This window comes from Poecilia mexicana, unplaced genomic scaffold (genome assembly GCF_051168715.1).
Source record: "Poecilia mexicana isolate PSO_F unplaced genomic scaffold, ASM5116871v1 scaffold_4, whole genome shotgun sequence".
NCBI classification, from domain to species: Eukaryota; Metazoa; Chordata; class Actinopteri; order Cyprinodontiformes; family Poeciliidae; genus Poecilia; species Poecilia mexicana.
Genome location: NW_028263373.1, coordinates 2,909,780 through 2,925,730, shown reverse-complemented (window position 1 = coordinate 2,925,730; position 15,951 = coordinate 2,909,780). Strand labels below are relative to the sequence as shown.

General features: G+C 41.4%; 1 protein-coding gene across 1 annotated transcript; it reads left to right on the top strand.

Annotated features, from left to right (window-relative positions):
* The first annotated feature begins 5,109 nt into the window (after positions 1-5,109).
* LOC106912286 (uncharacterized) lies at positions 5,110-15,294 on the top strand. The gene is made up of 2 exons (XM_088004782.1): positions 5,110-5,883; positions 12,554-15,294. The coding sequence occupies exon 2, from the start codon at positions 12,558-12,560 to the stop codon at positions 14,430-14,432; it is 1,875 nt and encodes a 624-aa protein (XP_087860908.1). The 5' UTR covers positions 5,110-5,883; positions 12,554-12,557; the 3' UTR covers positions 14,433-15,294.
* The last annotated feature ends 657 nt before the right edge of the window (positions 15,295-15,951 follow it).

The following is a 15,951-nucleotide window of genomic DNA, read 5'->3' as shown; positions in this document are numbered from 1 at the left end:
TGGAGGTCCAGAGTGGGTCCTGGAGTCCTGGAGTGGGTCCTGGAGGGTCAGAGTGGGTCCTGGAGTCCTGGAGTGGGTCCTGGAGGGTCAGAGTGGGTCCTGGAGTCCTGGAGTGGGTCCTGGAGGGTCAGAGTGGATCCTGGAGGTCCAGAGTGGGTCCTGGAGGGTCAGAGTGGGTCCTGGAGTCCTGGAGTGGGTCCTGGAGGTCCAGAGTGGGTCCTGGAGGGTCAGAGTGGGTCCTGGAGTCCTGGAGTGGGTCCTGGAGGTCCAGAGTGGGTCCTGGAGGGTCAGAGTGGGTCCTGGAGTCCTGGAGTGGGTCCTGGAGGTCCAGAGTGGGTCCTGGAGGGTCAGAGTGGGTCCTGGAGTCCTGGAGTGGCAGAACATCTGTCACTACCACCAGGGATAGAACTAAAACATGCAGGATGCCTCCAGGACCCACTTTGACCCTCCAGGACCCACTTTGGGCCTCCAGGACCCACTTTGGGCCTCCAGGACCCACTTTGGGCCTCCAGGACCCACTTTGGGCCCCCCTGGTTTAAAGGGCCGTTTCCATCCCAGCTTTATACAAGCAGACACAAACATGCAGGGAATAAATCGATTTTCAATCAGTTTTTTACACCAAAGAGAATAAACATGTTTTCACTGAGGCTCTTTAAATGTGTATACATTTTACATTTTAAATTGACATTATGACTGCATAAAAAATTAGACCAGCAAATATTGCGGTAAGCATATTGTGAGGGAACGCGAAAGAAAAATCTGTACGTCCCCCAGGAGGCTCCGTCCTGTACGACATGACCAGAAAGTCGTTTTCTCTAGTTCTATAATGCTTTCTAAACAAGAAAGCATTATTTAATTAATAACTGATTTTGTGTTATTTTAATATTAATTTAAGTTAATTATATTTGCAAAATATTTCTTGTCTCATTTTATTCTTGAAGTCATTTAGAGAGGTTCTTACAAATATAGGACTAAATGTATAATTTAAACATACACCAAGTATATAACATCGTTCTGAAAAAGAAGCTTTAAATGTATTCAGGGAGTCTGGAGAGGGCAAACCAGTTTAACCAGTTTTTTAACAGGTTTAGCTCACCAACGGCTACTCCCCTGTTGCCTCCATCTCCCCACACATCCACATCGTCTCAAGTTGCTCCACACACCTTTCAGCTTTCTCCTGCACGACCCCCCTCCATCTGCCCGCCCCCTCCCTCCTCCTACTCTCTCACCTCCTCCCCTCCTTCTCCACCCTCAGCTACTGGTGACCGCTGGCCAGGTTAAGAGGCAGCTTGAAAGACTTCACCAGGGGAAGGCGGCAGGCCCGGACGGCATTACACCAAGGGTCTTGAGGACCTGCGCCAGTCAGCTGTCTCCTGTACTGGTACATCTGTACAACTTGAGCTTGAGAATGCAGAGGGTCCCGTTGCTGTGGAAGACGTCACACATAGTTCCTGTGCCCAAGAAGGCGAGACCATCAGACCCAGAGGACTATAGACCTGTTGCTCTCACATCTCATGTGATGAAGGTTATGGAGAGACTGATCCTTGCCAAGCTGAGGCCTGGGGTGATGACGTTTTTGGACCCTCTACAATTTGCCTACCAGCCGCACTTAGGAGTTGATGATGCTGTCATCTTCCTGCTGCAACGAGCCCATATGCACCTGGATGGTGGAGGAGACACGGTGAGAATCACATTTTTTGATTTCTCGAGTGCCTTCAGCACTGTCCAGCCTCTGCTATTGGGTGAGAAGCTGCGGGGGATGGGTGTCGGCGACTCTGTGATCTCCTGGGTTATTGACTACCTGACTGGCAGGCCACAGTTTGTCCGTCTGGGCAGTGTTTTGTCTGGTGGGGTGGTCAGTGATGTCGGAGCTCCGCAGGGAACTGTGCTCTCTCCTACGGTGGCCGACAGGTGCAAATGCGCAGCAAAAGAGAAAACATGCAAACAAAAGAAAAGACACAAGCACAAATTAAATGCGGCAAACAAAAAGCAAATAAAATGCAGCAAACAAAAAAGAAAACACCCCCGAATTAAATGCAGCAAACAAAAAGTGTTGAAAACGGAAGTGCTCCAGACCACTAGGGGGAGTCTAACAAAAAATAGCTGTGTCCGAATTCAGGCTCTGCATCCTTTCAAGGGCCCTGAGAAACTGGTCCTTCGAAGCATAGACATAATAAAAGAGTAGACCCCCCCTCCCCCCCCACGATTGGCTGCTCCGGCGCAAATACGCTCTTGGAGCGGTCGTCCCTCCTGCTTTGCTCAACCAAAACAGCAGAAGATGCCTTCAGCACTGCGGAATATTGTTGATCGGATCGACGGACTACTGACGTGAGGGCTCGACAGACTTTTCGCAAGTAAGATGGACATATTACTGTGTATTTTTGTGATTAGAATATTACTATACTGTATTTATGTCCACTGGCGAAATACCAGCTAATGCTAGCTATAGTGCTTGGTGTTCAGCCCCCGCTCTGACAGCTAACCGAGATTCCGTAAATCTTACAATGTTTCAGTCATTCTCCAACATTTAGATTATCTGATACAAGAGCCTACTACAGAAATGAAACAATATTATAAAAATCATAACATTCACCAGCAAAGTTTACACAGATGACAATGGCTATTATTTAATTATTTAACTCAGTCAACGTAGGATAACTCGAAAATGTCCCGTTTTTGTTTTGAAGGTTTCCTACGACGTGAGGAAGAAGGGAGAGACAGATTCACTGCACAGCACGGATGAATCTCGTATCGGATTTTGGACCCAATCTCAGCTGCTGAATCACTCTTAAACCAGAACTCGTAGGCTGGAAAACATTATATATATATATATATATATATATATATATATATATATATATATATATATATATATATATATATATATATATATATTGGTATATATATATATATATATATACCAATATTACCATATATATTGGTAATGGCGAACCAACCGGACATTGTGGTGGTGGATAAAGAACAGAGGAAAGCCGTTGTGGTGGATGTAGCAATACCAAGTGACCACAACATCAGGAAAAAGGAGAAACTGGAGAAATACCAGGGCCTCAGAGAGGAACTGGAGAAGGCCTGGAAGGTGAAGACCACAGTGGTGCCTGTGGTCATCGGGGCCCTCGGGGCAGTCACCCCCAAACTGGAGCAGTGGCTCAAACAGATCCCAGGAACAACATCAGACATCTCAGTCCAGAAATGTGCAGTTCTAGGCACAGCCAAGATACTGGAGGAGAACCTCAAGCTCCCAGGCCTCTGGTAGAGGACCTGAGCTCAGAGGATGAAAGAGACCACCCACGGAGGGTGAGAGGGGATTTTTTTTTTTTTATATATATATATATATATATATATATATATATATATATAAAATGTGTGTGTGTGTGTGTGTGTGTGTGTGTGCATAATCATGCATAGCCTAATGTATATTATTCAGTATTAATGATTATTTATTTATGTTTGTATACTTATGTATGTATTGATAAGACGAGAGCGGTCCATTAGGCGTCTGTCCTTTTATTATGTCTATGTGAGAAACGGCCCGATCTACAGAAGACGGGTCCTTCGAAGGCCACGAATATGGACGACCAGAAGAGAGAAGCTGTAGCCTCCGGCTAGCTGCCTAGCCTCCATCTCGGCGTTATGTTGCTTAGCAACCGTGACAACGTGAAGCACAGAGCAGCGAAGGAAAAAAAACGGACTCAGTTGTTTTTTACTCTTTATTTCTGTATTATTCTTCACCTTTTGTAATAAAGGTTGTTCCATAGTAAAAAGAAAATCTGTCTGATTCTAAAATGTTTAATGTATACAAGGGATATTATTCATTTTCAAATACTCTCCAGATCTCAGGTAGTAAGACATTACAGTTAAATAAACTATGTTTGAAGGCTTAACTTTAATCAGTCAAACCCATTTGCTCAGGAATAAATTAAATACTTTATTAATATCTACATGGAGCGCCCGGCCAGCTGACAGCTTGCGAGTGAAGCTGGCTGTTAATGCAGCGGGAGAAGACATCTCCGAAAACGTCGGAGCAATATTGGAAGTAGGTGATTTATTAATGAACCGAGCAGATATTTCAGATCTACACATCTACATTCTCGCCTAAAAACATTGTAAAAAATAATTTTGTGTAATTTTAAGTGTAATACAGCAAAAATTATTTTGTCGCCATTGCTGCTTTTCTGAACACCCGCTTTAAAGGATGCAGAGCCTGAATTCGGACACAGCTATTTTTTGTTAGACTCCCCCTAGTGGTCTGGAGCACTTCCGTTTTCAACACTTTTTGTTTGCTGCATTTCATTCGGGGGTGTGTCTTTTCTTTTGTTTGCATGTTTTCTCTTTTGCTGCGCATTTGCACCTGTCGGCCACCGTACTCTCCTTTTCTCTTTACTCTGTACACCACTGATTTTCAGTACAATTCTGAGTCATGTCATCTACAGAAGTTTTCTGATGACTCGGCGATTGTCGGGTGTGTGAGAGGTGGAGAGGAGGGGGAGTACAGGACACTGGTGGACAGCTTTGTGGAGTGGTCTGACAGGAATCACCTGAGGCTTAACATCAGTAAGACCAGAGAGATGGTGATCGACTTCAGGAGGAGGAAGACGCCTTCACAGCCACTGAGGATTAAGGGAGAGGTGGTGGAGGACTATAAATATTTGGGAGTGGTGATCGGCATCAGACTGGACTGGACATCCAATACTGATGCTGTGTACAACAAGGGGATGAGCAGACTCTACTTCCTAAGGAAGCTTAGATCCTTTAATGTGTGCAGCAAGATGTTGGAGATGTTATACAACAGCATTGTTGCTGGTGCCATTTTCTTTGCTGTTGTGTGTTGGGGTAGCAGCATCAGAGCCAGCGACTCTAAAAGACTGAATGGGGTCATCAGGAAAGCTGGCTCTGTAATGGGTCTGCAATTGGAGACCCTGGAAAATGTGGTGGAGAGGAGAACGTTGAAGAAGCTGTTGTCTATTATGGCCAACAAGCTGCACCCTCTCCATCACACAGTTGACAGACAGAGGAGCACTTTCTCACACAGACTGCTTCAGCTCCGTTGTCGAAGGGAAACAGGAAATCTTTCCTCCCACAGGCTATCACTTTATATAACAAACGTTAAGTTACCTTTGTACATATCTGCTCATTAATCGATATTGTACAGATTGTTTACAAAGCACTTTTGTACAGACTGTACAGATTATTAATTTTCACTGTTCATACTGTACAGAATCTTACATTTTATATTTTATGCATTTATCTTATTTTTATTTTATTTTTCATATTGTAATTTGATCTGTGTGTATGTGTATGCTGCAACTGCACAGTAATTTCCCTGTTGGGATGAATAAAGTACTTCTATTCTATTCTATTCTATTCTATTCTATTCTATTCTATGTTTGATTGTCTGTTAATATTATTTTAATGTGCTATAAAGTAAAATAAGGAAGCCGTCAGTCTCTGTGTGGATGGGACACTCTGTTCAACAACCAAAAAACTTTTTTGTTGTTTAGATGAAGCAAAAACAAGCAAACAAAATAAAAGAAAAACAATTAGGGGAAAAAAATATTTCTAACCCGCGGCGGAACAAAAATGATGTGAACTGTTTCTGGGGGAAGTCTACGTGTGAGACTTCCAGCGGAAGCGAACGAGATGTTAGCATCTTTAGCTTCTAGACTTCCTCGTTTATCGTCGATTAGGAAGCGGTTTCTGCTGTGTAGCTGAACATTTGAGAGTCTGCAGTAAAACATCTTCGGTTCAGCATCAGAGAGAGACGAGCGGAAATAAACAGCGTCGCCCTTCAGGAGGAAGAGGCCGATCATCAGCTCAGACTGCCGGCCACCAGCTGGAAAACCCGAATCATCTCGGAACCTGCAGGTTTGCTAACTGAACGGTTCTGAATGAACTAACACTGGGATACAGAAAACATAATCAAGGAACTAGTTGATACCGCGGAGGAAGCAGAAGGCTTTTACAAAGACGAGGTTCGGAGAGGTGATATTTCCACATAAAAACACTGAAGCTTAAATATGTACAACCTGCGCTGGACTTTTTTGTTCTCCGTCATTTTGACGGACAGCATAAAAAATCCGCCATCTGCTATTTTTACCCATCAAATTATAATCATATTAACATTGAGCTGCATTTTTATGCGGTTTAGATAATATTCACTAGTTGAACCTGAATCCAGATCCCATCACACATACAGATGAAAGCATCCAACCTTTTCTCCTACGTCGTGACACAAACCACTGACTGAGGCCCCAATAACTTATAATAAATGAAATGAAACGACTCCACTTCTCCGCTACAGTCTGAACTCAGCCTCACCAATTCCTCCTGGTCGCATCTGCAGAGGAACCTGCGCTGGTTCATCAGTCAGTTGATCCAAACCGATCAGCTGAAGAGTTCTTTACCCTGCGCGGGCTGGGTTTGCGTTTCATCGGGATATTTTGTGTGGTTTCTCTTGTTCTGACTATCTGAGCTACCTCGTTAGATTTCCCTACAGTAGCACGGATAGATAGCTAAGTCTATCTATCCGTGCTACGCGTCCAAAACTGCTACCGTCATGTTTATGAACAGAAAACTACAGCAGGTTTTGTTCATGTTAAATACTTTGGATCTGAGTGACGGGATTGAAGTGGAAGCCTAAGAGTTATGGTTAGCTTAGCATTGGAACAATTTATATACCAGTGATTCTTGAGAATAGGGACAAAATGGGTTTTAATTTTCCCATATTTTTTTAAAATTATTTCTCAACCTTATGTATGCAAATATGACAAATAATGTTTAGAAAATATGAAGATGCTAAGGTACAGGCTCCCAGTTGCGAATTTTTTTTTAAAAATTACATTTTTAATCGACCTGACCCAAAACTTTGTCATCACCATCTGACAAAAATAAATCTAAAATGATTTTTAAAATACCCCATTAGTGATATTTTTACTCAATTTACAGACAAATGCTTCTCAAGAAATAAAATAAATATTATTTAAAACAAAAAACAAGAAAAAGTCCATCTGATGGAGTTGACAGTGCATGACGGAGTTGACACAGAACTGAAGGTGGTGACAAACTAGTGAGTAAAATGAAAAACTTGGTACATCTGAAGTAATGCAATTCATGTAAAATACATTAAAATGAATTAGTTGCACAATTAAGTGAGATTTGACAACAATTTCACTGAAAGAGTCAGAAAAACTCTGACGGAGTTGACGAAATGCCAAACTACCTCAATTTATATGATGTTATTCTGAAGGAGGCCATATTGTAGCTCCTCAGGTCCATGAAATCTTTACATTATACCAAAATTAAGCTTTTATTTCGCAAAATTTCATCAAAGTTTTGTAAATTATCAGTTATGGAGTTGACACATCATGGTTGTGACAAACAACTTAGGAATAAAACAGAAGAAAAAACTAAAGAATAACTTAAGCTAACCGGAGCTAACTAGCCCTCCTAGCAAAGGAAGAGAAAAGACAACGTCATGGGGTCCTCAGAAGTTCTGGTGCCCCCCAATAATGCCTGATTTTTTTACATTCTTTTCATTTCTGACGGTGTTGACAAAAACTAAGGACAAATTTCAACGGAGTTGGAAAATATCTAAAAATTATTTTTAATTCAATTTATCGATACTTTTATAATTATTTATATGACTACTTATACTTAATTGTCATAATATATAATTTTAGTATTTCTTTAATTGTTTTAAACTATAAGAATGTATTGAGTTCTGCTCCTGGACAAGGGCTTTTACAGGCATCATCCACCGACTACAATGTTTAAAATAAAAAAATATTCAGCAAAAAAAAGAAAAATATACATTGTTGTGCTCACATGACCCAGGTTAGTTTAGTTAGATATTTGAAAAAAATATATTTTGTGTATATTTTATTCAAATTTCATGCTTTATCCATAGGACCTGTTTTGTCCCTATTTTCAAGAATCACGACGAAACCACAAGATCATCACTTCCTTCATCAGAATATCCTACCGGTTTAAAATGAAAAGCTATAGATGTATGCACTAGTCCTTTTACTGGAATATCCGTCCTGTTAAAAATGTTTTAAATACAGAGGAGTTTGTAAACAGCATCAGATGGGGAAACAGGTTTTTATTGGAATTAAATTAAACGGACAGATACAGATCACTGCAACTCTCCAAAGCCTCCGGTCTCTGACTCCTCAACAGGAGGAGTCAGGAGGTCTGACTCCTCCTGTTGAGGAGTCAGAGACCTCCTGACTCCTCCTGAAGTCAGCAGGAGACAGGAGGTCTCTGACTCCTCAACAGGCCGTCAGCTCCGGTCAGAAAGACGCTGTTAGTTCAGAGTCCAGGAGGTGATTTTCAGAGAGGATTTTCCTATTGATTGATTTTAGTTGCCTCTGCGATTAAATCTTTGGATAAAGTCAATAATGTCTGTGCATGCGCAGACACATGCACATGTCTGCGCATGCATTTTGACAGGTTAATTATAACCTGTCAAAATGGCTGACGGGCTTCAAATTTTCCTGTCATTTAAAATAATAATAATAATGGTCAAATACAGAAAATATTCCATGCAAACTATAAATTAGAAGCTTTTAAACTTCAGTTTCTTCTGGATTGGGTCAATCCGGTCAGAACCGAGTCATTAGATCAGATCCTACTTTCCTAAAAACCAGCAGAACATCCAACATGTAGATACTCTAAAGTCAGCTATCAGAATATCACAGCTGTTTAAAATGCATCAGAATATTCTACCTTTATAACATAAAGAGGAAGCTCAGCCTGGTTCATTCATGCAGCAGCCCGTCGTCTTTTTCAGTTAAAACATGTTTAAAATATCACTTGTTATTGAAAGATTGTAAGATTAATACCTGAACATCAGGTAGTGTTAAAAAATGCAAACATTTTAAAAAGACTTAAATAAGTAAACAGTGCTTAGCCTGGTGGGGGCCCAAGTAAAGCCTGGAGGCCCGCCAGGCTTATAATACTGGGGGAACCCTGTGTGCTGAAACTCCTAATAAGGAAAAGGAAGCTACCTTCAGGTTTTAAATGTTAAATATTTTCTTTATATCCTACCTGTTGAATGTACATGTTGCAGATGTAGATGGACTGAAAGCCTTAATCACAATAAATCCAGAGGCACCAAATGGTAAATATATAATTTGCAACTGAAATTCAAAGCGTAATATGAATTTTTTATGATGTGGAGCAGATGTCCATCTGTAACGAGCTAAAAAGAAAAAGCAACATAACAATAAAGATGTTTTCCCCTTTGTTGATGAACGGGTTGCATCACCATCTGAACCCAGAGCTTAATAACTGTGAGGCAGCAAAGAGTAAATATTGATTGACAAAAACAGCTCAAAACAATACGCTCCATGATGTGTAGGTGACTGATTAACTCTGCAAATATTTTATTTATTAGTATGTTTATGCATTAATTTACTAAAACATATAAAAATGTTTGTAAAACGTTCCACCACTGTTTACATTTTATACAACATCCCTCTTGAAAACATGAAGCAGCTGAAGGACCAGGAGTTACAAAATGTATTAAATGAAACTTAACCAAAACCTTCAGCGAAACAAAAGTTCACATGTGGGACAAATCATTAAGAAGAGTAAGAAACCTGTGGCCGAAAATCTTACAACAACCGATTTGGTGACATTTCTAATTCAATAAATCATAATTAGACCTTTTAGTACACCCTCCTGAATATAAAATATAATGTACATCCCTAATATAAGACTTTACTTATTTGGGTGGCAGATATTTTACACCGTAGTTCTCAACAACCTGCTGTCCTGTCTGACCGTTTTCATAAAGGTCACTAGAGCCGAGAAAACCTGGAAACCTTTTACTAATGAATGATCTGCCTCTCCTCTTATTACCACATTGTTAGGAGCCAGTGCTTCAGCTGCTAGTCTGTTTCTAGCCTGCAAGCTAACTGAGAAGCTAACTGAGCAGCTAACTGAGAAGCTAACTGGTATTAGACAGGTTTCCTCAGAGAGGGTCGACTGCACCGTCTCTGGTTGTGGTGATGAAGAGGCTCAGCATCGACACGTCAACGATCCTCCTTTGCACGACGATTTCTAATGTTTCCGAACAGAACCAGCATTTTTATTCTGATTGTGCTTTAAACACCTTCTGTGAAACATTCAGACACATATTGGAGGAAATAAGTATTTAAAAATGTTTCTACAAAAAAATAAATGAAACGTCTCAGAATTTTATGCCAGCTTTATTTTAACAGTGACACAAAAAATTAAAGAAAAACTGAGAAAATTACATGAAATTAGAAAAAAAAATAGCATTTTATTGAAGGAAGTAAGTATGTGAGCCCAGTGAGACGTCATTTAAACCGTCGTTGGCCAGCAGCCGGGCGGCTCTCGTGTTTATGAGGTCAGACTTGTTTTGGCCACGCCTCTGCAGAGCGTCTCCTAAGCCTGGAGGTTTTTAGGCTTCAGCTGTCCACAGATTTCCAGTGGGTTGAGGTCATTCCATGACCTTCACATGCTTCTTCTGGAGCCTCGTCTTGTTTTCCTCGGCTGCATGTTTTGGGTCGTCGTGGTCCTGGAAAACGTTTCCACTGCCCTGACGGAAGGAAGCAGGTCGTCGTCCACACGGCCCCGTTCATCTTCCCGTTGACGCGGTGAAGCCGGCCTGTGCCCTTAGAAGACAAACACCCCAAAACATAATACTTCCACCACCGTGCTGGTGGGGACGGTGTTCTGAGGTCATATTCTGTCATTTTCTTCCTCCAAACTTGTGGAGTTGAGTTGTAGCCAAAGAGCCCACTCTTGGCCTCGTCGCACCTTATCAGCGACTCTCTGGGTCATTAGTGTTCATTGGCAGACTGAAGGCGGGATGGACCTGAGCCTTCGTGAGCAGAGGATCCTTGTGTGCACTGCAGGATTTGAAACCGTTACGTCTCGGTGTGTCACCAGTGTTTGTTTGGAGGCTGTGGTCCCGAACCCTCAACCAGCTCCTCTCTTGTAGTTCTTGGCTGATTTTTAGCCTTTCTCCTGATCATTGAGACTCCATGAGGCGACGTCCTGCATGGAGCTCCAGGCCATTGATGGTGATGTTGTACTTCTTCCACCAACAGTCGTCACCTTCTCATCCAGCTTCTTACTTACGGCCTTGCAGCCCATTCCAGCCTTGTGCAGGTCAGCCATTTTGTCCCTGAGTGTTGCCGTGGTGCAGATGTTGGAGTGTCTGTTGGCAGGTGGCCTTTTATACAGGTGGCACTTTGGGACAGGTGTCTGTAATGCAGTGCTGGGTTCAACATACTTTGGCTGGTTATTAGAGGATCAATGCAAATTATTTTTTATTTAAATATTAATTAATTTTCTGTATTTTCTTTTTGATTTTCTATCTCTCACTGTCAAAATGAAGCTGCCATAAAAATCATAGACTGTTTAATTATTTGTCACAGTACAAACCTTCAACATCAGTGGGGTATCAAATACTCATTTCCTCCTCTGTGTATTGTGACGTTATGCAGAAAACCTGCCCAACAATATGGCCGTAAGTGATGATGACCAGGAGAAATGCCAAAGCTCAATAGAGTCTTAAGCCTTTGTGAAATGTGTGAAAGTTTCTGCTGAGCTCATCACTTTATTTCACTGGTAACTCTCCACCTGCAGGATGTGACATCGATCCCAATCCATTCATTTCCTGTGGAGCTTTGCATATCAGATCTCATCATGACAGTAACGGTAAACGGGATGCCACATTGTCGCAGCAACCAATTATTATCCCTTCCACATCGGACTGGTTGCAGTGGTCCCGCCCTCAGTCTGTAGCTTCCTGTCTGCTCCTGACTGAAGACACCTCTATAAAATAATTTGCTGGCTCCCTCCTGGAAGTCTTTTTTTCTTTTCTGGCAGTTCCTTCCTGCCGGCCAGCCGGGTGTTCTTGAGGAAGCGCCTCATTGTGGGGCTTGTTGTCGGTCAGTGATGTCATCGCCAGGCGGCTGCATCACAATCTGTAACCTCCCACCAGGCAGCAGCCATGTTTGTTTTCTTTGTTTTTTCTGAATCAGTAATTAGGTTCTGGATGAAACTTTCCAACTTTCATAAAAACTGTTAATTAAGTACATAAAGTAAGGCGGTCGCCCTGTTGAATAGCACCAATTATTCACATTTATTCCTTTTTGCTTTTCTTTTTTCCCCAACATATTTTTATATGAAATATTGAAAGTTTTACCACTTTTTTCATGTCTTTTGTGGCTAGACTTTAAGTTTTCAGTCAATGTACTGTTTGGTAATCTATACAAGAAAATATTGCTTGTCGCATTTTACAAGATTACCGTTAAATATATATTTTCTGCTTAAATATATTTTCTGAAAGGTATTGTTCTTATTCTTAATGTTTAACTTCCAGTCTGTTACAGTTTTCTACATTTAAAAAAAGTTCCTAAAGCTTGTAAATTTATATTTGAAAGATAATTGGCCAAATTTTACATGATTCTATTTAAAACTAAATCTCAATCCTTAAAGTGTTTCCAGATTTCCTTTACATTGTTTTTTACATAAATGTCATTAATGTTCTCCACAGCATCATGTCTGTTACTTCTGAGGTTCTGCCTGATGATCTTCTCATAACCACAGAGAGACGGATAAAAGAGGAAGAGGAGGAACCAGAACCACAGATGATTGAGACAAACTGGGAACCAGAACTTCAGCCAATCAAAGTAGAACAAATTCAACTGTGGGTCTTTCAGGATGATGGGCAGCTTCTACTGAAACAGGAGAGCAGCGCCTCAATGGTGACTGCTGCTGATGAGGAATTATTCCACAATGACCCAGAACTGGAGCAGAGGATGGAGACGAAACAGGAACCAGAACCTGTAGAGATTAAAAAGGAACAAGCAGATCCAGAACCTGTGAAGATCAAAGAGGAACATGAGGATTTCTGCAGTGATCAGGATAAAGATCATCTTGTGGTGAAGCAGGAGCCTGAAACCTTGATGGTGACTCCTGCTAAACACATCAGTGATCCAGAACCAAACAGGAAGCAGCTGCTCTCTGGAAACCGTCCTGCAGATGTGAACCAACATCAGCAAGGAAGCAACCAGGAAGTTTCAGGATCCAGTAAAGACCTGCAGCCAGAGAACAGACCTCAGGACTGCAGATATTACAGGGACAATGTGGACATTTCAGAACTAGAAAGGCAAAAATCTGCTGCGTCCTGTTGTAGCGTATGTGGTAAATGTTACACTAAACCTTTCTACTTGACTGCTCACATGAAAACACACACGAGGGAGAAGGTGCATTGTAAAATTTGTGGTAAATCTTTCAGAAAGCACAGGAACTTGACTGTTCACATGAAAATTCACTCAGGTGAAATGCCCCATGTTTGTGAATCATGTGGTAAATCTTTCAGAAAGAGTTGCGAGTTAACCCATCACCTGGCAACTCACACAGACGAGAAACCGTTTAGTTGTGAATCTTGTGGTAAATCTTTCAGAGATCGTTCTTATCTATCCTACCATATAAAAATGCGGGCAGATGCAAAACCACTTGCTTGTAAAGTGTGCGGTGAATCCTTTTATTCTTCCTGTCTTTTAAGTAGTCACAAGAGAACTCACACAGCTGAGAGGTCTTTCTCATGTCTGACCTGTGGGAAGGATTTCACCATGCAGTCTAAGCTAACTGCACACATGAGAATTCACTCCGGGGAGAAGCCGTACTCGTGTAGCGTTTGTGGTAAGACTTTCAGAGTCGCCAGTCAGTTGACTGTTCATGTAAGAACTCACTCAGGGGAGAAGCCATATTCATGTAACGTTTGTGGGAAAACGTTCAGAGTGGCCGGTCAATTGACTGTTCATACAAGAACTCACACAGGTGAGAAGCCGTACACATGTAACGTTTGTGGTAAGACTTACAGGCAGGCCGGTCAATTCAGAGTTCATGTAAGAACGCACGCAGATGAGAGGCCCTATTCTTGTGAGCTGTGTGATAAATCTTTCAGAGAGAGATATCATTTAGCTAATCATCTTAACACTCATGCAGAAGAGAAGCCTTATCCCTGTGAGCTGTGTAATAAATCCTTTCGATGTGGTGGTCGTTTATCGAAACACCTTAAGACTCACACAGCTGAGAAGCCTTTCTTGTGTTTGACCTGTGGGAAAGATTTCACCCAGCAGTCTGACCTAGATGCGCACATGGAAACTCACAAAGCTGAAAGGCCATATCCTTGTGAGCAATGTGATAAATCTTTCAGAGAGAGTAGTCATTTAGCTAATCACCTTCGGACTCACACAGCTAAGAAGCGCTTTCCTTGTGGATCATGTGAAAAATCTTTCAGATGGAGTTCTGAGTTAACTAATCACCTCAGAATTCACACAGGTGAGAAACTCTTTAGTTGTGCATCTTGTGAGAAGTCGTTCACACAGCATAGAGAACTGACCTGCCACATGAGAACTCACCAATGATGGGAATAATGGAGTTAAAGTCTAATTACTATTTCAGTTGTTACACTGTTACCACTCCTGACAATAAACTGAGGCACATTTACTGTAAATCACTGCACTGAAGGTTCAAATGGTCCTTATCTGCCAGATAATGTAAATTAATGTTTTTAGATGTAATTTTGGCCTGGAAAAGATCAAATGCATGAATCTGTGTGAAAAGTAATGTATTCCCCAGTAGCAACGTTGTTCTTTATGTCAGTTATAAGGAACTTGGAATCTCACAAAGGTCACATGCTTCAGAAAAACAAGTCGTCATGGTAACGGTGCTAGTGCTAGCAGGCGCAGTCTGAGCCCGGTGAGGCTAGCATTAGCTCGGTATAAAAAGCTGACGCAGTCAGAGGTCAACACTCGGTTTTACACAATGCTGCCGCCATTATTGTAGTTTCCTGTTTTTAACTCCTTTTCTTCAATGTCCATGTATTGATTCAGTTTTATGATAAATGTTTCAATATATATTTGAAAGTGCAAATATGTAAGTGCATTTCAAAATGCACTTACATATTCAAAGGGGCAGTATTATGTGTTTTCTAGCCACATAGTATCATTTTATAGCATAATCAAGTAACTATGTTATGTTCGGTTATTATAAAACTGCTGTATATATCAAATGACTTAACAGTTTAATGCCTTTAAATTGGGCCTCTGTCACTTTAAGAAGCCAGCACATCATCACATCAACATTCATCTCTTAATCCTTTACTAATATATGAAGAGGAAGCTTGTAAACATTCAGGTTAGTTTTAAAATGACAGGCTTGTAAATGTGCACTGTATCTACAACATAATGGATTATGGCAAAAAATAAAGGAATCGGTTTGTGGTTATTTTGTTCAGGAAGCAGCTACTTATTTCAGTAGATGGTGGATCATCAGAAGGATAAATTATGGAGCTTGAACACTTTAGATTAAATGTGTTCAAAACGTCTCGGCGCTGTTGGGATGTCCAGTCAATAAGTCTTATTCATCCAGCATATAACTTTAAATGCACTAAATTAGGAGTGTCAACTGATGTTCTGCAAGTTTCTGGCATTGTTTCCCTGCACCAAGGAGATTGTGGGTTTGAATCCCAACCTGGGGTCTTCCTGAATGCAGTCAGTTCATGTCTTCTTCTTGGGTACTCCAGCTGCTGCTGTCCAAGTTATGCGTTCAGGTTGGACTGGAAACCTCTCCATGGTGCGTCCTGCCTCTTACCCAGTGATCAGAGGACAAGGCCAGCAGTTCCCAGGTGGTTAAAGGCGCAGAGCATTTAGCAGACGCCCCGCCCCCTTCAGCTACACCCATCTCACTCTCTCCCTGCATTCGCTGTGTTGCTAAACGGTCATCTAGAGCGGAACAGTAAAAGCAAAATATCAACACTGCTGTCTTGAAAAAAACACGGCAAACTTCTGACCAATCACACGACACTTTGCACAGAGCTGTGATGAAAGCAAATGTTTTCAAACTTACAATATTTGTTATTGATGAAGAGAGGAATAAACCCAG